We start from the raw sequence: 22,007 nt of genomic DNA on the forward strand, positions 1-22,007 counted from the left end.
CTACTCAGCAATTCTGAATGGCTGGAAAGCATGTTAGCTTGTCTACACTAAAACATACACAAGATGTACACAAATATTTTGGAATTAAAGTGGGCATCATCAGACAAACATTAAAATGCCCCAGAACTGTGTCAGGAATTAAATCATTTAGATGTGAGAAAGCATGAATTACTGATTAATTATTGCACCTTCCATACTATTATTGCAGATAATCAACACTGTTCTGTCTTCCAGAAACTGATTTTATGTAATAGCTTGTGAAATTCCACTGAAAAAATAGATTATAAGCCCTTTATGGAAAAACATTGGTTTATTTGTCTGTAAAATACTGTATACATCTATGGTACTGTATAAATAATTATTAATAATCATAATAAATTACCACTGAGTTTCCTGTTTTAGCTTTTCTTCCAACTTTATGGTGACATGAAAAATCTTCTCCAAGAATATGCATATGAAGACTACCATTTATTTTTAAAATTTTAGTTACGCACATTCAGAGTCCACCAAGAAGCCCTTAAAAATCATTGTGTGAAATCTAATGCCACTGAAAGCAGCAACAAAACTCTCATTGAATTCAGCGGTGCCAGGATTTCATCCATTTATATACTAAACTCTTGTGAAAATTTTTGATCCTGCAGTCCTTAGCTAGGCAAAATCCCCACTGAATAAGCCAGTGGGAATTTTGTCTGAGTAGGGAATTTACCTAGCACTAGTCCTTTACATGATGTGGCTAATTGTGGAGAGGACTAAACAGAATTTGTAAAACAAAATTGAGCTTATAAAAATGGTTTCTTATTCCATTTTGGTGCTGTGAAATAATTGTAAAGTATTTATAGGAGCCCTTTTGCTCCACAAATAGCCACATAGGTTGGAGCCCCTCAAATCTGATACCAACCATGCCCTAAAGAAAAAAAATCTTTTTGGTATCTACATGAGGTTCTTGCACTGGTATCCCACCACCTGACGAAAAAATGTACTTTGAGTTGGAGCAGCAAAACTGTAGTGCTTACCAAAAGCAGCTCCCTCCTTTCGGAGAGGCCAAAGTGTGGCTTTCAGGCCATATATATACCAAGGAGTTCTACAGTGTAGCTCACAACCACCCTTCCTTTTAACAGAGGTGCAACCCACACAGACTACAGTTACCAAGTTGCCATGCTCCATCTTGATCCTTGCAGTGGGAGTAATTTGCTCAACTTTATGCAAATTAGGTGCAGCCCTCAGAGGCCAGGCAGGGTGTAAAAACAGATTTCAGTCAGACAATATTTGGGAGTTTCAGGATAATACATTAGTCTGTATACTATTTTATTTTTGCCAGCTTTCAAAGCACACAAACCTGATTTTACTACTTCTCTCTTCATCCAATTAGTTCATAGCAAGAGAGTCCCACCAAGAAAAAGCCTGTGCAGTCTCCTCCTGTGTTGCATATTCAGTTCTTTTTCCACTTTGTCATTAGCAAAGTCAATCTTTTCCTATCTGGGTGAAATTCACCTCAGTGCAGAGGGCTAGCACAAGACTTATGCAATACTCAAGTCCTGCTTTAGCCCTATTTTAAGGACTTAAGTGGTGCATAACCCTTATGCTGGCCCTCTGCATAAGGATAAATTGTGCATTTTAAAACTCACAATTCCTCCAACAACTTTTGAATTTTATGTTTACTTGATTTAACTACATAGTTAGGGTTGCCAGGTGACTGGTTTTCGACAAGAACGTCCAGTTGAAAAGGGATCCTGATGGCTCTGGTCAGCACAGCTGACCGGGCTGTTAAAAGTCCGGTTGGTGGGGCTGGCAGACTCCCTTCCTGGCTCCGCGGGGCTCCCAGAAGCGGCAACATGTTCCTCTGTCTCCAAGTCTTAGGGGCGGCCAGGGGGGCTTCACGCGCTGCCCCTGCCCTGAGTGCCAGCTCTGCAGCCCTCATTGACCAGAAACCACAGCCAATGGGAGCTGTGGGAGCAGTGCCTGAGGGTAATGCAGCGCGCATTGCACAGAGCCGCTTGGTCGCACCTCTGCCTTGGAGCTGAGGACATGTCACCGCTGCTGGGGAGCCCCCTGAAGTAAGTGCGACCTGGAGCCTGCACCCTAACTGCCTGCCCCAGCCTGGAGCCCCCTCCCATACCCAAACTCCCTCCTAGAACACACACCCCCAGCCCCCAACCTGCTGCCCCAGCCTGGAGCCCCCTCCTGCACCCTGAACTCCTCATTTCTGGGCCCAACATGGAACTGGCACCCCCAGCCCAGAGCCTGTACCCCCTTGCACACCCCAACCCCCTGCCTCATCCTAGACCCCTCTCCCATGCCCAACCCCCCTCCTGGAGCCCACCCCCTCCTGCATCCCAACCCCCTGCTCCAACCCGGTGAAATGTGTGAGAGAGGAGGGTGGGGCAGAGCAAGTGACAGAGGGAGGGGGGATGGAGATAGTAGGGGGAGGAGCTTCAGAGAAGGGGCGGGCAAGGGTGTTTGGTTTTGTGAAATTAGACAGTTGGCAACCCTATCCATAGTTAATATTGATTTATATAAACTGTTAAATATTTACTATCTACAGAGACTGTGTCTGATCCTGGACTGGATATTAATGTCTGTAAAGTGCCATATAGTTGCTGTGTATCAAGGCAAGCCCACTTAATGTCAGCATTGGTGTTTTTTAGCATCTGGAGCTTACCAATAAGCAATCTGTCCTTCCTGGAGCTGAAAATGAAATCAACAAAGTGTAAGCATTTTGTTTATTAATTCTTTAATGCCCATATGTGAAATTTTAACTTAAGTCTAATTGCTTTCACATTGCTGTTGGACAAACAAACCATATAACTAGACTAGAAACATAAATTTATATAGTTAAATGACAAACTGAAATATAACATGCACAACATGAAGTGATACTGCTGAAGTCAGTGGAACTCTGAAGGGGCTTAATGGTCTGTCCAGGCAGATTACTTTCACGGATTGAGGTCTTTAGTAGAGAGTGTTGGACATAAGAAATATTCATACGTTCTAATATTGCCATTCTGATTTCATCTCGAAGTACTGCTGTGTTCTTGCAGTTTAATAATACATTGACAGAAACATCAAAAATTGCACACAATATTTTCAACTAATTGTTCATAGCATATGAATATCTAATATTTATAGAGTAAGGCCATGATTCAGGAAAGTGGTTAAGCACATCTTAAAATTAAACACTTGCTTCAATGCTTTCCTGAATCAGAGCCTAATCTAAGTTTTCAATAAACTCATTTGTTTCTTACGAATGACCTTATATTATGGACTGTAAAGATAGACTCATGTTTAGGTTATTTTAAATATTTTTCTTTGTTTCTTCTTTACATTCCCATTTTTCAAATTATTTCCTTTTAATTAATGTATATATTGTTCTTATGGTTTTATCATAGCATGGTTATTGTCTCATAGTTTAGGTTGTAACTAGTGTTCCACTGTCATTCTTTGGATTCTCATCTAATCTTTTAAAAAAATAATCTTTTGGGCCTGAAAGTTTCCATGATGCATTTTAAGCCAGAGGAGGATTTTTGTTTAAGACTGAAATAAATCAATGATATTGTTTTTGAATCATAGGATAAACTACAGTTAACAAGTTTTCACCTTTTAGTTATGGATATTAATTACCCCAAATGGCTTGTTTTAGGACTTGAAATTTTTTGTACTTTTAGTTCTTAGTAACTAATGCAGAAGCTACTCTGAAAATTTTTAAACTGAACTAATTTATGCATACACAGAGAAGATTCTTACAAATATTTTAGTGGCTTTAGCAACAAAATATGAATAATTAATTTATAATTGTTTTTATTATTATTATTTATGGACAATCATAGTTGTGCTAGAAGCACATGCAAGAAGAACAGTCCCTGCCTTCAAGAATTTACAATCTAAATACTTATATGCCAATATGACTGATTAAATACGTAAAGGATATGAATCTATATTGACTAATTTCAGTGCTGTCCAATCTTAAGTAAACTGTTTAGGTATCAGTAAATCTGCACTGACTCTTTAAGTACATGGGTCTGCAAGTAATAGTCTTGGGGGAATTGTGCGCCACTGCAAATGCACAGAATTCATGTCCCCTCCAGATTTCTTTGCTTCCCCACAGAAAAATGACTTTCTGACAGGAAAGCAAAGGGAAAATGCAAGAGCAGTTACACACTACTCCCTAGCTGTGCAGGTACATTGTTTCAGGCACCTGGAGCAGCTGGCGGAGCAGTAAATCACTGTGGGGCTGGGGAGACCCCAGACAGTGGCTGCTACCATGAGCTGGGATCAGCTGCTAGTCCTAGCTGGGTTGGAGAGGATGGGACTTCCTTTTCCCCTGCAAGGTGTGGCTGGGGCTGTGTCAGATCCATCCCCAGAAACCTCCCCCAGCTGCAGGAAGCTCAGCATCCTCCCCTGCTTCCTGCCCCCATCGCTCCTCAGCTGGGGGGGAGCTCCCCCATCTCCCCAGCCTCCATGCATCTGGACATCCCATACCCAGACACTCCTGCCAAGCCTCATCCTGTACACCCTGAACCACCACCACCACCCCCGTCCTCCATACCTGAATCCCACCCCACTGAACCTCAACCCCTGCATCTGGAGCCCCATTGCACCCAGATCCTCTGCCTCCGGGCCCCCACCCCTGCACCCAGACCACCCCACTGAGCTCCTTGCATTCAAACCTCCACCCTGACAAACTTCACCCCCCTGCATCACCCTGAGCCCCCACATCCAGATCCCAACATCGACCTCCAACTAGCTGCACCCAGATCCCCACCAAGCCTCACTTCTCCAGCACTCAGACCTCCCTACTGAGCCCCAACCTCTTTCACTTGGAAGCCCCTGCAGAGTCTCATCCCCCATGCACCTGGAACTCCTCCCCCATGAGCGTCTCTGCATCCAGATCCCCCCACACCTAGACCCCCCACTAAGCTACCTGCACCCAGATTATCCCACACAGAATCCTCTCACCCCACACCTTGATCCCCCTACACTGAGCCCCTCCACACTTGGATCCTGCCTGGTTGAGCCTGCCTGCCCCACACGGGCAAGGCCCCAGGGTGTTTCTGGGGCAGGCACAGGCCTTGTGTTGTGTCAGGGTCGGGTGCAATGTCACCACTGAGTCCGTGTCCCAGGTGTGGAGGCTGGGGAGGCTGCAAGGTGATCTCCCACCTTCATACACCCCGTGGCCAGTGCTCCCCACTGCCATTCTGGAGCCTCTGCATTTGTTTATTAATAAAGCTTGCAGAATTTTGCAGAATTTTAAAATATTGTGCATAGAATTTTTAATTTTTTGGCACAGAATTCTTAATTTTTTGGCACAGGATGCCCTCAAGAATAAATTAAATGCAGAGCTGTTCCTACATGTTTCTGGTGATATGTAGGAATTGCTTGACAGTTAAATTTGTCTAACCCCTTATATCTGTATTAAGCAGTCCCACTGTGTATTAACCAGCCCAATCGCTCACATTAAGAATCCTGCAAAACAACCAGCTCCTTGTCCCAATACGTGCTCCCCTCATATTAATCAAAATAAAAATTCTTGTACTGCCCAAGAAGTCAAAAGAGGAGGTGCTGAAACAAACTGCTGAATTAAGCAAATCATACAGATTCTGAAGGAACATAAGCAAGAAGTAGCTAAGTATTATTATTTTGAGAAATATTAATGTGATAATCTTAAAACCAGATGCGCATGCTCTTCATATAAATGATATAAACTGAATTATCTGTGTGTACATTATGTCTTATTATACTAATTTTTTTTCAGTGATTTAACAATTGTGAGATGACTATTTTTTAAGACTATTTTTGGTGACTATTTTTGCGGTTGTATCTTAGAGCATTTGCTCCAAACTCTCAGACAGAGACAAACACCTACAAGATCTCTATCAAGCATTCTTACAACTACAATACCCACCTGCTGAAGTGAAGAAACAGATTGACAGAGCCAGAAGAGTACCCAGAAGTCACCTACTACAAGACAGGCCCAACAAAGAAAGTAACAGAATGCCACTAGCTGTCACCTTCAACCCCCAACTAAAACCTCTCCAGTGCATCATCAAGGATCTACAACCTATCCTGAAGGACAATCACTCACTCTCACAGATCTTGGGAGACAGGACAGTCCTCGCTTACAGACAAACCCCCAACTTGAAGCAAATACTCATCAGCAACCACACAACAAAAACACTAACCCAGGAACCTATCCTTGCAACAAAGTCCGTTGTCAGCTCTGTCCACATATCTATTCAGGGGACACCATCATAGGACCTAATCACATCAGCCACACTATCAGACGCTTGTTCACCTGCACATCTACCAATGTGATATATACCATCATGTGCCAACAATGCCCCTCTGCCATGTACGTTGGCCAAACCAGACAGTCTCTATGCAAAGATTAAATGGACACAAATCAGATGTCAAGAATTATAACATTCAAAAGCCAGTCGGAGAACACTTAAACCTCCCTAGTCACTCGATTATAGACCTCAAAGTCACAATATTACAACAAAAAAACTTAAAAAACAGACTCCAGCGAAAAAAATGCAGAATTGGAATTAATTTGCAAACTGGACACCGTTAAATTAGGCTTGAATAAAGACTGCGAGTAGATGGGTCATTACACAAAGTAAAACCTATTTTCCCATGCTAATTTCCCCCCCTACTCTTACTCACGCCTTCCTGTCAACCGTTGGAAATGGGCCATCCTGATTATCACTACAAACGTTTTTTTTCTCCTGCTGATAATAGCCCACCTTAACTGATCACTCTCATTATAGTTAGTATGGCAACATCCATTTTTCCATGTCCTCTGTGTATATATATCTTCCTACTGTATTTTCCACTGCATGCATCCGATGAAGTGGGTTTTAGCCCATCAAAGCTTATGCTCAGATACATTTGTTAGTCTCTAAGGTGCCACAAGTACTCCTTGTTCTTTTTGCTGATACAGATTAACACGGCAACCACAGTAAATCTGGAGTATCATAATGGTGGATTCAGCTTATTAAATATCAAAATAAATATTTGCCCCCTAATATACCTGCCAGTGCCCTTGTCTCGAATGTACAAAGTGCAGTCTGTTTCGATATTTTAAACATACTATAATCCACCCCCACTCCACAAACACACACATACACTTTTCACTCACGCTTACTCTCCTTTTGGCAGCTCAAGAGGACTATAATCCTTCTGCTGTTTTTTCCCCATACTCAGTAATCCTTCACCTTTCTACTTTACATGTATTGTACACTCATCTTTTTACTCACAAATATAGTTGAAGTTTTACCAATTTTGCTGTAACTCATAAAATAAGAGTTGTATAACAAAGAAGAAATATAACAACCTGAAGATTTGAATTTCATGTAGATTTGTTTTGCAAAGATAAATAGTCTTGCATTCCTCCGTAATAAGGAGACTTCTACTCAAAAGTATAATTAGACTATGCAGTGCAGCAGTCTTTTAAATTCTGAACTGCATTATCAAAGCTATAAGACTATAAATCAAAAGAAATGACTGTAGTCAGTGAGACAAATTCATCCCATTAAGTCCACTAATGCTAATGGAGTCATACCTCAGATGAATTTGATCCGTCATGATAGTCAACTATGAATCAGATGTGTTTCAGTTCAGTGCATTCTTTTAACAAAAAGCCGAGAACTGTCTGCTCCGAGCTTACTATCAGATGTGATAAATACATAAATCATGGGCAGGAATCTCCATTGATGTAAAATGGCATAGCTCTGTTGACTTAAATGGAACCATCATGATTTGCACAAGATATTTATATCTACCAAGGTTCTTATGCTATGCCCATCACTGTGCTATCTATGCACCTTATTCCAATGCCATGTCAAACCCCACTACAGCTACTGTAAATTAGCCAACAGAGGAGGCTGTCATGAATCACTGGGATGACAGGTCAAAATGTAGATGCTTAGAGTTATGCAATACAGTAAAGAAAAGGAACTAAAGTTGTATCAAAAGGCTTTAAACTGATACACAGTAAGTAATCTTATAACTGTAGTATAGAATAACTACTTGTAGATAGCAGTTAATTCTTTGTTTCAGTACTGGGAACTTTAAGTTATTAGATGAAGTGAGAGAAGCTCAATGTTATATTGCACATAAGACTATATACCTTTGTTTCACATGCCGATGTTCTACTGACATCAGTATGAGGTTTCCAAAAAGATCAAAGGCACTAAAAACAAACTGAAAACTTATTCAGCTACTTCTTAGAATAAGATTAATGTGTTTTATTACATTACGGTTTTGGTTTTTTTCCTGGGTATTTTCAGACTCAGTACTGTGACAATGCTGATATTGGAACTACAAATAATAGAAAGACATAGTCAGGATTTATGGACAAAACACAGGATTGGGATCAGAACCTAATGAGTTTTAATCCAATTATTTGTTATATGGTATTGAGAACGTCACTTAACCTTTCTCTGCCTCAGTTTTTCCATCTGAAAAATGGCAATTATGCTTACTTACCTACCTCACAAAATTATTGTGAAGCTTTCCTTATGAGTATTTTACAAAATTTAAAGCAATATGTACTGGTAAAATTGAAGTATTATTATTTCCAGATATATTAATGTGATAACCTTAAATCAGATGTGCATATGTTTCATATAAAAGATATGAACTGAATTATCTGTGGGTACATTATGTCTGTATGTTATTAAATTAATGTCTTATTTTTCCAGGAGTGATTTAACAATGTGAAAAGAACGACTATTTTTCATGATTATTAAAATAACTGCATTTAAAACAATAAGTGCAGCTGCTGGAAATATTTATACTTGGTTCCAGAACACGCCACAGTGTAGTACATTCATACTATACTACAGCATCCAACATGTAATTTCAAAAGAAGGATGAGGCCATGGTTTTTGACCATAGTGAAATTTCCTGAAAATACTGGCCAACTGATGCAACCTGGTTCAGTTATAAACCAAACAACAAACAAACAAGGTCTTTAAAAGTATTTTTATACTTCTACAATTAGGGAAAAGTCTCCTCTGGCACAGATGACTGGCTAGTTTTCCGAGAGGGGATGAACTCTATCAGAGACAATTAAATCAGCCCCACCTTCCCGTCAGTTTGGTGGTAAAATTTAACAATGGGCTCTTGGAAGCCCTAAAGTGCCCCTCTAGTTTATTAAAACTTCCACCTAATATTTAAAGTATGCATTTATTATCTGCTTCAACACACTAGAACTTGGGGGAACTTCACTTCCAGCAAATCTCAGCTCCCTCATACAATATGTTAGTGGTATTGGATAATACGCTTAAATTAAGCTCTCGTTTATTCATTCTAATTAAGAAAATTGTTCACAGGGTTCCAGATAGTTATGGAGGAGTCCATCCTATTATTTTGGATGATGTACAGTGTCTTACATTATAAATCACAAGAATGGAATTAATCTAATGATCCACATGTGAGAGAAGTTCTTCCATTGCTGAATAACAATTTCCTCTGTGGATGTTTTAGGGTGCTCACAAGAAGTATATAGATTAACATTTAAAAAGCACATCTTTGTAAGTTTGCTCTGTACCCTTGTATGTAACAATTACACAACACCACCTGGATTTTCAGCATGGTTAATTTTTATAGGTGTCCATATTGATTTGTGAACAAACAGAATTGAGGATTAGCTAGTGGAGGCTACTCTTAACTTGATCCTAGATCTTGTTCGGCTGTAGGAGATGGTCTACTTCCCAAAAGTTTTGTAGTCTTCATAATAGTTGAGCCTAATTGATGTAATTTGTTTATAAATAATGAATTCTAGATTATTTTTGTTCTGTTTTTTAATCTGAGATTAGTGCCTCTGGTAGAATAGCTAGATTATTAAAGAATAATTTTGCTTATATAAAAGAGCCAGACTTTGCTACCCTTACTCACACTGAGTAGTGTCTTATTCTGCAAGTAGCTCCACTGAGATAAAAGGGGCTACTTCTCAGAGTAAAATAGCATAAGGAACATTGGAAAAAATTGGTCTAAATTTAATACCAGCCTGTTGGTACTATCAGGGCTGGATTATGTTTGATGGAGACTTGGGGCAGTTTATAATTTTGGTGTCCCCTGTTTGCATACTCCATTCCTTCTCTTTACTGCTTTACCACCACCCATCTCTGAGGCCAAATACTTTATTGTGAAGTTACCTTGAAGTTACTTTATTGTGAAGCTGAATGAAAGTTAAAATGAACAAAACCATGTTAATTTTGGCACATAACCATACTAATACACATAGGGATGCTATGACTTCAGTTACTTATATCAGTGGTATTCAATTCCATTTTCTGGTAGGCTAGATAAGGCACTGTCCCAGTCTTGGAAGGACAAAGGGCTTTTCAGGTGTCTGCTCTCTAGTAAGTCTGCCACCAGCCAGAGATTAACCTTTCAAGAGTTTTGTGCTGGATTGCATTTATTAATCTTAATATAAAAGGTAAAGTGTGCTGGTAGACAATATTCCAATGAAATCTTGCACACAAATAATTATACAAATATACTGTAATAGAGTCGAGCCAACTTGAGTTGCAGGGCTCTTTCTACTCCTTCTGTCCCCCTCCCAGTGTGTGTGAATAGGCTAGGCTTGGGAGAGAAGGGGGAGAGAGGTCTGCTGCTTCCTGAGCAGCTCTGATTAGCTGCTGATTTCCAGAAACCATGGAGGAACAGCTGACACCAAGTGGTGGGACAAACAGAAGGCCATTGTGAGCCAGCTCTGATCCACCACAGGCCACCAACTGAAGAACAATATAGAAAATAATGTATATTTTAAGGAGGCCCTTTGTGACCGAATGCATCCCTGTATTCACATCCTAGACACTATTCTGACTTTAATGTTTTATACTTGTACTCACTTAAAATCTATTTTTTGTAGTTAAATAAACTTTATTTTTTAATCAAAGTGAATCCTGTGACATGTTTAAACTGAATTGTTTGGTAACTCCAATTTATAGTAGCAAACTGTTGTACATTGACCTCAGAGGAGCAACAAACCTCTAATATCTGAACTGTTCAGGAAGGGGCGGGACAGTGCAGAACACACACATTTGTGGGGAAAATCTGTGATCGGGAGCATGTTGGAGTCAACCAGCAAATGATAACCAGTGTTGCTGGAAGCCAGAGTGTTGACTGGAGTGTTGCTGGCAGGCTGCAGCCATACACAGACACTCAGGGTGTGATCTGCATGCTGTTTGGCTCTTTGTGACGGGCCCAGGTTGGAAGCTGAAGCAAAGCATTGTGAGGCTCCCAAGGTTGCAGGGCAGGCAGTGATACAGTCCCTTACTAGTCTGTATTGCACCCCAGAATGTGACACCCTCAAATGCAAGGCCGTTAGCTGCATCCCTGAAAACCCTTGTGTAAATCCAGCCCTGGGTACTATACAAATCATAATCAATAATACACTAAATGAGAAATATTTCTACTCTCTGATATGCAAGTCAATAAAATCTATGCAGGCATATTTTAGAATTCAGTGTCCTCCAAACATTAAGCCTGAGGTGCGTGAAGTTGGGCACCCAAACATTAGTGGACACTGAAATTTTTGATTGTGTCTTGCTTAAGATCCCACAGTGAGTGACAGAGCCAGAAATAGAACCAACAGCTTCTGATGCCTGGAAGTCTGTTTTAGCACCAAAGGATTACTCTTATAATTTGAAAAGGGGGGAAATGGTGATAATTTTCATATGCCTATTTAAAATGAAATATAATTTATGAAATACATTTTCATTTTAAATTAGAATAAAAATGAGAAGTAAAGGAGAGGTAACTAAACTATTAAGTTAAGCCAGGTGGGCTCTGAGCATACTTCAGATATTTAGACAAGAACAGGTTTAAAGTAGCCTAAAGATTCTCCAAATCCACATATATCCGTTATACAAAATTATATTAGCATCAATAGATTATGAAACCATGAATAATTATGTGACAGGGCAAAGTTATCCTGATATGGACAATCCTTCCTTAAGTATAGAAACAAGGTAAGCATAAATTGAAATTGCATCTGAAAAAATACTATGTGTAATAGCCAAAATAACTATATCTTTATTTAGCTAGATAGCTGCTAGAGAAACCAATATTTCAATTTAATTATTGAAAATACTTTTGTTTTTTCCATTGTAATGCTTGTGAGCAGAATGCTACCACCCAGCACAGCAAGTGGAAGACTTGATAGGACCAGACATCGTGTGGACAGCTCCAGGAGCCCACCCTGGAGAAAATCAGGGATGGCCCCTGCTCCTCAAAAGACTTCTCTGCCTCCCATTGGACAATCAGAGAGACATGGGAGCTGATTGGCTCCTCATCTCCCCCTCCTTCATTTTAAACCTTTGCCCAAGTCTTTTGGAGCCTCTTACTCCATTTTAGCTGTCACACCCATCCTTCTTGTCTTTTGTAGTATAGGAACTGTATTTTTAGGTTGCTGCAGGTCTGAGTGATTGTCTGTTTTGGGGGTCAGGCAGGAATTTTTCCCATTAGGGCCAAACTGGCAGAGGTCTGGTGAGCTGACTCCTAGGGATTGGCTGAGAAGAGCCCACCCTGATTTATGGGTTATATGCTGGGAGCCCTGTAACACCCGCACTGGACCTATTTAAATGCCTGGTACATGAGACTTGGGGAAGATGGGACAACTAGGACCCCACACCTGTATTAAGTTAATAAAGTTGCAGCTTACCTCTTAAATCTATCCCTGGGTCTGTCCCCATTCACCTACATGCCCTGATCACAATGGTGTATTTAGCTGCATATAATAGTAGAACTATGGCTTTTATTTGATTATTATCCACTGCTGCATCTTCCCAAAACCCAACAAGCATATTAAGGGATGGATATTAAGGTTATCCACTTTTGTATCTCTTCTCACAAGAAACAAGACCAGAATATGGTCTGGCATTGTCCAGAGAACACTTGGAGAAATAATTTGTAAGGATTAATATGGATCTCAGAGTGTCCATAGATTGGGTGTCTAGCAGTCAAATCCTTTCACACTTTCTGTAGAAAAGGATACAGCTCCCAATAAAGCAATCTGGGGAAAGAATGATTTTTGGACTAGGATTTCAATGTGAGTTTTGCCATGGACTTCAACAGAATCAGAATTTCACCCTAATTGAGGGGAACTAGGTCTTTATAAAAGTAACCTATTCTCCTTTCATAGGTCTTCCATGCACACCAATGATCTGATCACTGCTTTGTACTTTTAAAAACTAATGTTATATTTATCAAAGTTACATTAAATGCAAAATGTTTTTCATATTAATATTTCCATTGACTCAAAGAAAAAAAAATTGCAACTAGCTTCTTCCCACAACAGAATATGTATTTGGTAAGCCTCCAGGGACACAATTGTGGCCTCATTTACAATCATTCATCTGCATTGACTTCACACAAGGGCCTACTGTGACCCAACAATGTAAAAAAGGACAGAGAATAGGGCTGTTGGTTAATTTCTGTTAGATTTCATCTAAAAGTAATTCTGAGCTTATTGTTTAAAGCTTCTTCCAATTCCATATGCAACCACTGTCAGGTAGCTGGATTTGCCTGCTAAAAAATGACTCATTGTTATGCTATCTGATAATATGGTTCCAAATTGGGGAGTGGTGTACTGCCTGAGGTTCTCTGGCATTACAAATATTTTTGTTTTGTTCTAGGAGTTCCCTCCCTCCCACTCTAGACTGGTTATAAATGTATCCTGCTGAGAAAACAAGGAATGTGGGACAAAATAGCCACTTGAAAAAGAAGTAAGACACACACCAGAGAGCCAATTCCTTTTTGTTGTATCTATTCTGCCAAATTCATCCTATGACATTATTTTCAATAGTTTTGAATTCTTCTTTATGGCAGTAGTTATCATCAATGAGAATTTCAAAAACAGAAAGAGATTAAAGGAAACTGCATACTTTCCCATGCTCTGAAGGCAAGGAAAAAGGTGATCTTTCCCTGCTCCCCCTCACAATAACCTTGGAACCCACTTTTGGACCCCCATTTTGAGAAACACTGATATACCTCTAGCTTATTGTTTAAAGTGGGGTAAGACAACTCCAGGGAGTGCTCCCCTTATGGGTTAGTGATTAACACAACAAATGTTGTCAAAAGGCTACCAGACATCCATTTCTCTATCTCCTAGTATGATTATTAATGTGAAATTGTTAAGAAAACATTGCTAATCATCTCTCTTGCCATACAAAAGAAGAGTAAATCATATCTTACTGAGAAAATGCCACAGGAGGGCAAAAGTTATGCAGAAAGCCACTGAATTTCTGCTTTAACCCCTGTTGGAGATGAGATTTGCTTTCCCACTTAGTGAGTGGGGAATACTGACCTCCAAACCCAAAGATGCCCCAGATCCAGAGGGAATGTCTACTAATCTCACAGCATGCGGGAAGGTCTGAGTATTGGTGCAGAAGTCCAATGTCTCTGTTACCCCAGCACAAACATCTGTGACCAAATCCTCCCCAGGAAACACTACAGAAGGAGAGTGGCTGGATAATACTGACAGGTCTTTCAAAAGCAAAGTGACTCAAACATGTAGAGGTCATACAGATGGGGTTTCTATTTTGCCATCTGCCTTGGTCAGACATCTTACTCTGTACTGTCAAATCCTCTGTGGGGCATTGGAAGCTTGGTCCAGACACAACTGGAGAGTCTGTGAAGAGAGTGGCTGCCACAAAGCAGAGTGGCTGTGGCCTCTGTAGATACTTCAATATCTACAGGCCTGGAAGTCCATGCCATTATATAGGTAGTCAAACCCAGCACTTCCATCCGCATCATTCAACAGAAACTCAGCAATTTTTTTGGTCCAACTTGAACCATCCTGCAGCTTTTTTACATAGAAAAGCATGATTTATCCTGAAGACACAGTCTTCTTGAGCCCAGTCCTGACGATAAGCATACAATAAAACTCCACTGTAACTAGTGTTCTTTCATCACCAGACTAAGTAGCATTTTACTTCTTACTATAATTGAATTTTACAAGCTCTTTCCCCCCTATATTTATGGATGACCATGTATAATTTATCTGTTGCTATAGTCTCTTTTCATCACACTACATTATTTCACCAGAATATATTTGTTGGCCTTGCTAAATATATCTTTGTGTGCGAAGGAGTTAAATGAAAGTAGCAGTGTTGATATTTTAGGAGGGGGCTCAGGTGTGCCTGAACAATTTAGCTGAATAACATAAGTAATCTTCTATAGTAGCAAGGAAATACAATTAATACTGTATTTGCCATGTGAAGCAATCTTCCATCTGCATCCATTAGACTAACCTTAAATTCTATAACTGTTGCCAAATCACACCAGTAATTTCCCACTGTTAGGTCTTCAGGATTTCCCCTGCTTATTGGATTTTTCTTCTTCTCCTCCTCCAGCTACTTACTACTACAACAAAACCTGTACAAGAGACCCTTCCTTATTAGGCAATCTCCAAAGAGAATATCCCAAAGTAACTGGGCAATAGCACATGGGATGATTAGCAACCCACTAGCCAGAGTCTTAAGAAATGAAATATGCATCTAGATAGATACTATATAAAATTATTCGTTAGGCTGTTGAATTGTGATCCATCACTTGTATAGCTTGTATCTCTTAGCAAATATTTTTTGTTAAAGATCAAGAAAAATTAAAAAAATTTAATTCCAGTAAATAACTGTCCCATATATTTAGCATGAAACTGCTCCAATCTCCTCTGCACGCTGGTGATACTGGAAATGTTCATCTGTGGTTTTGTGTGCAGCTGTAAAGTCCTTTCTTCAGCAGAACATAGCTCAAGAAGGGATGGAAAGTAAAAGAAAAAACTGTGCACCCCTGGGGAGCTGGATACAAAAGGAAATAGGCAATGGACAGTAGAAGTGGTATTGTTGAACAGAAATCCTTCAAGTAACTCTTTTGGGTACATTTCACACCAGTAACATAGGCCATAAAATAATTCCTAGTGCTTTTTAAGAAAAACAACCAATCTTGATTTTAAAATTGTCAGAGATGGTACAGTTTACCAAGGGCTGTGGTAAATTCTCCAACAGTTAATTATGCTCACTATACTGAAGAGTTACTTCAGTGAAAAGCTAGAAACCAATGTCTAGATAGATACTGAGGCCTGGTCTACACTAGTCTGTTCTTTTGGAATTAGCTGAGTTAATTTGGAAAAAAATATTCCTTCCACCTGACCACACCATTTTTTTCGATTTAAAGGGTTCTTTAATCTGATTTCTGTACTCTATCTCAGCAAGCAGAGTAGCACTTAAATCAAGATCGCAATCCCAGGTTAAAGGTATTATGGATGCAATTTGACATTATTGGCCTCTGGGAGCTAACCCAGAATGGTCCTTTGTGACTGCTCTGGACAATACTCAACTCCAATGCACTAGCCAGATCGGCAGGAAAAGCCCTGAATTTCATTTCCTGTTTGGTAACTATCAGCACTGGTGACTATACAGAGTCCATCACCACAAGAGATCATGTAGTCCTGGATTCACAGACGAGCTCCAGCATGGTCCAAACTGGTGGTACTGTCTCTCACTGCATGTTGGGGAGACAAGTCTGTTACGCAGGGGCAGCTCTAGGTATTTTGCTGCCCCAAGCACTACAGGCAAGCTGCCTTTGGTGGCTTGCCTGTGGGAGGTCCCTGGTCCCGCGGATTCAGCGGCACGCCTGCGGGAGGTCCCCCAAAGCCGTGGGACCAGCGGACCCTCCGCAGGCATGGTACTGAAGGCAACTTGCCTGCCGCCCTCGCGGTGACTGGCAGAGCGCCCCCCGTGGCTTGCTGCCCCAGGCACGCGCTTGGCATGCTGGTGCCTGGAGCCGCCCCTGCTGTTATGGCAGAACTACATTTTAAAAAAAAGAAAGGGAACACAAATACATATTCTAAAGTCTCCAGGGCCATGACGGAAAGAGGCTACTCCAGGACACAGAGCAGTGTTGGACAAAAATCAAGGAGCTCAGGGAAGCATACCAAATAGCCAGGGAGGCAAACGGGCACTCTGGGTCACAGCCCTATACATTCCGTTTCTACCATGAGCTGTATGCAATTATGGGGAGGGTGACACCACCACTACCCCACTACTGTCCGTGGACATTTGCAAGAGGGCAGTTGCACGGAGCAAGGAGAAAGAGTCATTGGAGGATAAGGAGGAGGATGATGACAACAGTGCACAGGTGGCAAGTGGGGAATCCGTTTTCCCCCCTAGCCAGGAACTATTCTTAATGCTGGAGCCAATAGCCTCCCCCCACTCCCAAGGTGGGCTCCCAGACCATGACTCTGGAGAAGGTACTTCTGGTGAGTGAGAGCCTGATCAGAGCCACAGGTTGAGGGACGGGGGGTGGGGGAGAGGGAACCCAGCTACGCTGGGCTGTTCACATTTAGTTTAAAAGGTTCATCCCTGCTCAGAGCCTCATCGGAGCCATGCAGTGTGTGTGGAGGGGCGTTGTGTGAAGGGATCATCCCAGGCCACGTCCAGACTAGGTATTAAAATCGATTTTAGATACGCAACTTCAGCTACGGGAATAACGTAGCTGAAGTCGAATTTCTAAAATCGAGGTACTCACCCGTCTGGACGGCGCGGCATCGATGTCCGCGGCTCTCCGTGTCGATTCCGGAACTCCGTTCGGATTGATGGAGTTCCGGAATCGATGTAAGCGCGCTCGGGGATCGATACATCGCGTCCAGACTAGACGCGATATATCGATCCCGAGCAATCGATTTTAACCCGCCGATGCTGCGGGTTAGTCTGGACGTGCGCCCAGAGAGCCCACAGGCCCTCCTTTTATATGGCAAACCCACCAGTTCTTGCTTGCTAGGGGAAAGGGGGCCCAGCAGTTTGAAAGCATTGAAATGAATGTAGAAGAAGCAGAACCCCGCATGCTCCTAGGCTGCCTGCAAGCTGAATTCTATTGCCTGGCTGTGTGTGATAGCTTACTCACACCAAAGCGTCCCAGGACAACAAACATGTTTGCCAAGCTCATGCAGTCCTCCTGCACTGATAGGGCCCAGCTGAATGTGTGGACACAAACAGTTGCAGAGTCCTGTAAAGCATTGCAAGAATACAAAGAGAGGAGGGACGCGTGTGATGAGAGCAAACAGGACGCTATGGTCAAGCTCATGGGGGAGCAAACTGACATGCTCTGCTGTATGGTGGATCTAATGCGAGAAAGGCAGCAAGACCACAGACTGCCACTGCAGCCCCTGTATAACCGCCCTACCTCCTCCCCAAGTTCCATAGCCTCCTCACACAGATGCCCAAGGACATGAGGGAGGAGGCTACAGGAATCCCCACACTCAACCCCAGAGGATCAACCAAGCAGCAGAAAGTTGGCATATGCGAACTTTTGGTTTGATTTCTGGACTTGTCCTTCCCTCCTCCTCCACCACCCCCCTAACCCAATATGTCCGCCCTTCCTCCCCACCTTACGATTTCTCTCAGTGTGTGTTGTGTAACAAAGAAAGAACAGTTTTAAAACAATTTTGACACATTTATTTTTTTAAATATAATATAATATATGGCAGGTAACTTCAAGATAAACACACAACTGTCACACTGTACCCTGGCCAGTCATGAAAATGGCTTTCAAAGCTTTTCTGATGCACAGCGCATCCTGCTGCCCTCTTCTAATCACCCAGTTGTCTGTTCACCTGGCGAAATTGGCTGCCAGGTGAGCTGCCTCAACCTCCCACCCCACCATAAACATCTCCCCCTTATTCTCAGAAATTGTGGAGCACACAGCAAGCAGCAATTACAATTGGAACATTGGCTGTGCTGAGATCTAACTGAGTCAGTAAAACTGCACCAGCACGCTTTCAAACGTCCAAAAGCACATTCTACCACCATTCTGCACTTGCTCAGTCTACAGTTGAATTGCTCCTTAGTACTGTCCAGGGTGCCTGTGTACAGCTTCATGAGCCATGGCATTAAGGGATAGGCTGGGGCCCGAGGATAACTATAGGCATTTCAACATCCCCAACAGTAGTTTTCTGGTCTAGGAAGTAAGTCTCTTCCTGCAGCTGTTCAGACAGACCAGAGTTCCTGAAGATGGCAGCGTCGTGCACCTTCCTGGCCATCTCACGCTGATGTCGGTGAAGTGTCCCTTGTGATCCACTAGTGCTTGCAGCATCATGGAAAAGTACCCCTTGCAGTTTATGTACTGGCCGCCCCAGTGTGCTGGGGCCAAGATAGGGATATGCATGCTATTTATCGCCCCGCCGCAGATAGGGAACCCCAGTGCATTAAAGCCATCCACAATGGTCTGCACATTTCCCAGAGTCACTACCCTTGATAGCAGCTGGTCAACGATTGTGTTGGCTACTTGTATGACAGCAAATCCAACAGTAGATGTGCCCACTCTAAACTGATTCCCGACTGACTGGTAGCTGTTGGGCGTTGCAAGCTTCCACAGTGCTATAGCCACGCACTTCTCAACCGTGAGGTCTGCTCTTGTTTTGGTGTCTTTGCACTTCAGGGCAAGGGACAGCAAGTCAAAGTTCCATGGAAGTGGCCCTACGCATACGAAAGTTTTGCAGCCACTGTGAATCATCCCAGACCCGCAACACTATGCGGTCCCACCAGTCTGTGCTTGTTTCCAAGGCCCAGAATCGGTGTTCCACGGCATGAACCTGGCACAATGTCACCATGATCTCCCAATTGCCACATGCCATGCTTCTAGGAATGTCTGTGTCCATGTCCTCATCAGGATAGTAATCGCACTGTTGTCACTTCCTCGCCTGGTTTTGCAGGTCTGCTGGATAATGCGTGAGGTATTTACAATGGTCAAAACTGCAGCGGAGATCTGAGTGGCTCTATGCTTGCCACGCATTGGTGCCTGCACAGATAATCCTGGAAAAAGGGCGCGAAACGTAGGAGAGCTGTTCAGTTCAAGATGGCCGATAAAAGGTGGTAAATGGTTGTCTTCTGTAGCTTTCACAGAGTCAGGAAGCTCATTAGAGCTGCAAGAATGGGAGAGCAGAGTTTGTGGCAGAAGTTCACAATGGCCCCTAAATGGCAGGGAATTGTTGTCTGTAGCTTCCACAGGAACACAGGACAGACATGGAAAAATTAGCTAGTGATGCAAGAGCAGGAGAGCAGAGTTTGCGGCAGAAGCTGTGCTGCTTGGTTCACAGTAGCTGAAAAAAGGCAGAAAATGGTTAGATAAAAGAGTAGATAGAAAGATGAGAGGACATGCTAGGTGGATTCATAGTACCAAAAGACAGGCGGTGCACCGTACTGCACCCTCTGCTGGTAGTATAGCATCTGCCGTAGCTTTCACGGAGGAAGGAATGGTGTCTCTAGCCTCTGTTTGTCAGAGGATGGAGACGGATGGCAGGAGAAAGAGAGATCACTTAATCATTGCCTGTTAGGTTCACTCCCTTTGGGGCACATGGCATTGGCCACTGTCGGTACTGGGCTAGATGGACCTTTGGTCTGACCCAGTACGGCCGTTCTTATGTTATGTTTTTATGAGGGGCAAGTGACGGCACACACCCAGAAACACCCGCGAGAATGTTTTTGCCCCATCACGCACTGGGAGCTTAACCCACAATTCCAATGGGCGGTGGGGACTGCGAGAATGGTGATAGCTTCCCACAGTGCACCACTCCAACATTCGATGCTAGCTTCAGTACTGTGGATGAACTCCACCGAATTCACGTGCTTTAGTGGGGACAGACAACATTGAATGTATAAAAATCACTTCTGAAAATTTTAATAGAATAAGTTCAAATTAATTTCATACTGTAGATGTACCCTGAGAGGTCCTTTATTGGCTTCTCTTGGGAGCAAGTTTTACTCCAGAAAATTCAGGAAAGCCTCTTGTTTTCCATGAATTCCACTGGGCTATTCCATGGGTGGTGGGTATCATAGGCAAGGGGAGGCTGTGCCTCTCCAAACAGTTGTGTGCTTTAATTTATAGAACAAAAAAAGTATTTTTAAATATAGCACTTTTATCCAAATGCTTTACATTTGGAAAGATTAAGTGGTCTGCCAAGACCTTCAGCAATTTTCAAGTGGTCCATAAAAAAAGTTTGAGAACCACTATTGTAGCTTATGCATATCCTATAAACCATGTTTTCTAACCTCAATCATTTTGGGGGCTCTTCTCTGAACCCTCTCAGATTTATCACCATCCTTCTTGAGTTGGGGGCACCAGAACTGGACACAGTATTCCAGCTGTGGTCACACCAGCGCCAAATAGGTTATTTTCTTTATCTATTCCTACTCATGATTCTCTTGTTTATGCATCAGCTCTTTTGATCCCAGTATCACACATTAAGATCATGTTCAGCTGATTATCCACCACAACCCTTAAATCTTTTTCAGAGTTACTGCTTTCTCAGAATAGTCCTTCATCCTGTAAGTATGGCCTACATTCTTTGTTCTGAGATGTATGCACTTACATTTAACTGTATTAAAACCGCATACCTGATGTATGAGGTTTTGGCTGACAGGTGGTGCAGAACCATCTTACTCTTCTTGTTCCTAATCATATAGGAGTCAATACTTCTTCTGTCATACATTCCTTTACATTGCCTAACATGGCAAGGAGGAATTTCAGCCTAGAAAAATTGAACAATATCCTGTTTTCAATTACATCAAACACTTATTGATGCTATGGACTCAGCCCTGCTCCCATTAAAATAGCAATTTTCCCAATGATTAATGGAAGCAGCATTGAACCCTTAACTTTTGTATAAATTTTAAACGTTAACTATACCCAACCTGCTATAATGCACTTAGAAAGTCAAATCTCCTTCACTTCAGGATTACTAAGAAAGAATAAGATACTACTTTTAACACTGGTAAATGTTCCTTACAAGCAAGCAAACTCATTGCATTTTATTTTTGCTCCTCATATAAAACCATTGTCTCCAACTTCAGCGTCTATTCTTTGAGTGTGCATTTTTTCCATTTTAGAATTAACATATTCCATATTTATAGCTTTTATTTGTGCCACAGATGCTGCTTTGGTATTTTCATTTTGTTTTAGTACTGAGGGAAGGTGTTATTTTGGTGGACTCCATAATAGGAAGC

At 41.9% G+C, this 22,007-nt stretch overlaps 1 protein-coding gene across 3 annotated transcripts in view; it reads right to left on the bottom strand.

The window, feature by feature from the left end:
• CRYBG1 (crystallin beta-gamma domain containing 1) overlaps positions 1 to 22,007 on the bottom strand; it is a 165,569-nt gene that overhangs the window by 137,308 nt on the left and 6,254 nt on the right. For 2 of the 3 annotated variants that reach the window (XM_050951344.1, XM_050951346.1), the window contains exon 2: positions 21,399 to 21,532. In XM_050951344.1, coding sequence (XP_050807301.1) covers positions 21,399 to 21,493 — 95 coding nt within the window. In that variant the 5' untranslated portion in view covers positions 21,494 to 21,532. Of the gene's footprint in view, positions 1 to 21,398; positions 21,533 to 22,007 lie in introns of those variants that run through there. The other variant, XM_050951348.1, reaches the window with a different exon arrangement.

Source organism: Gopherus flavomarginatus, chromosome 4, assembly GCF_025201925.1.
Source record: "Gopherus flavomarginatus isolate rGopFla2 chromosome 4, rGopFla2.mat.asm, whole genome shotgun sequence".
In the NCBI taxonomy this organism is placed as follows: Eukaryota; Metazoa; Chordata; order Testudines; family Testudinidae; genus Gopherus; species Gopherus flavomarginatus.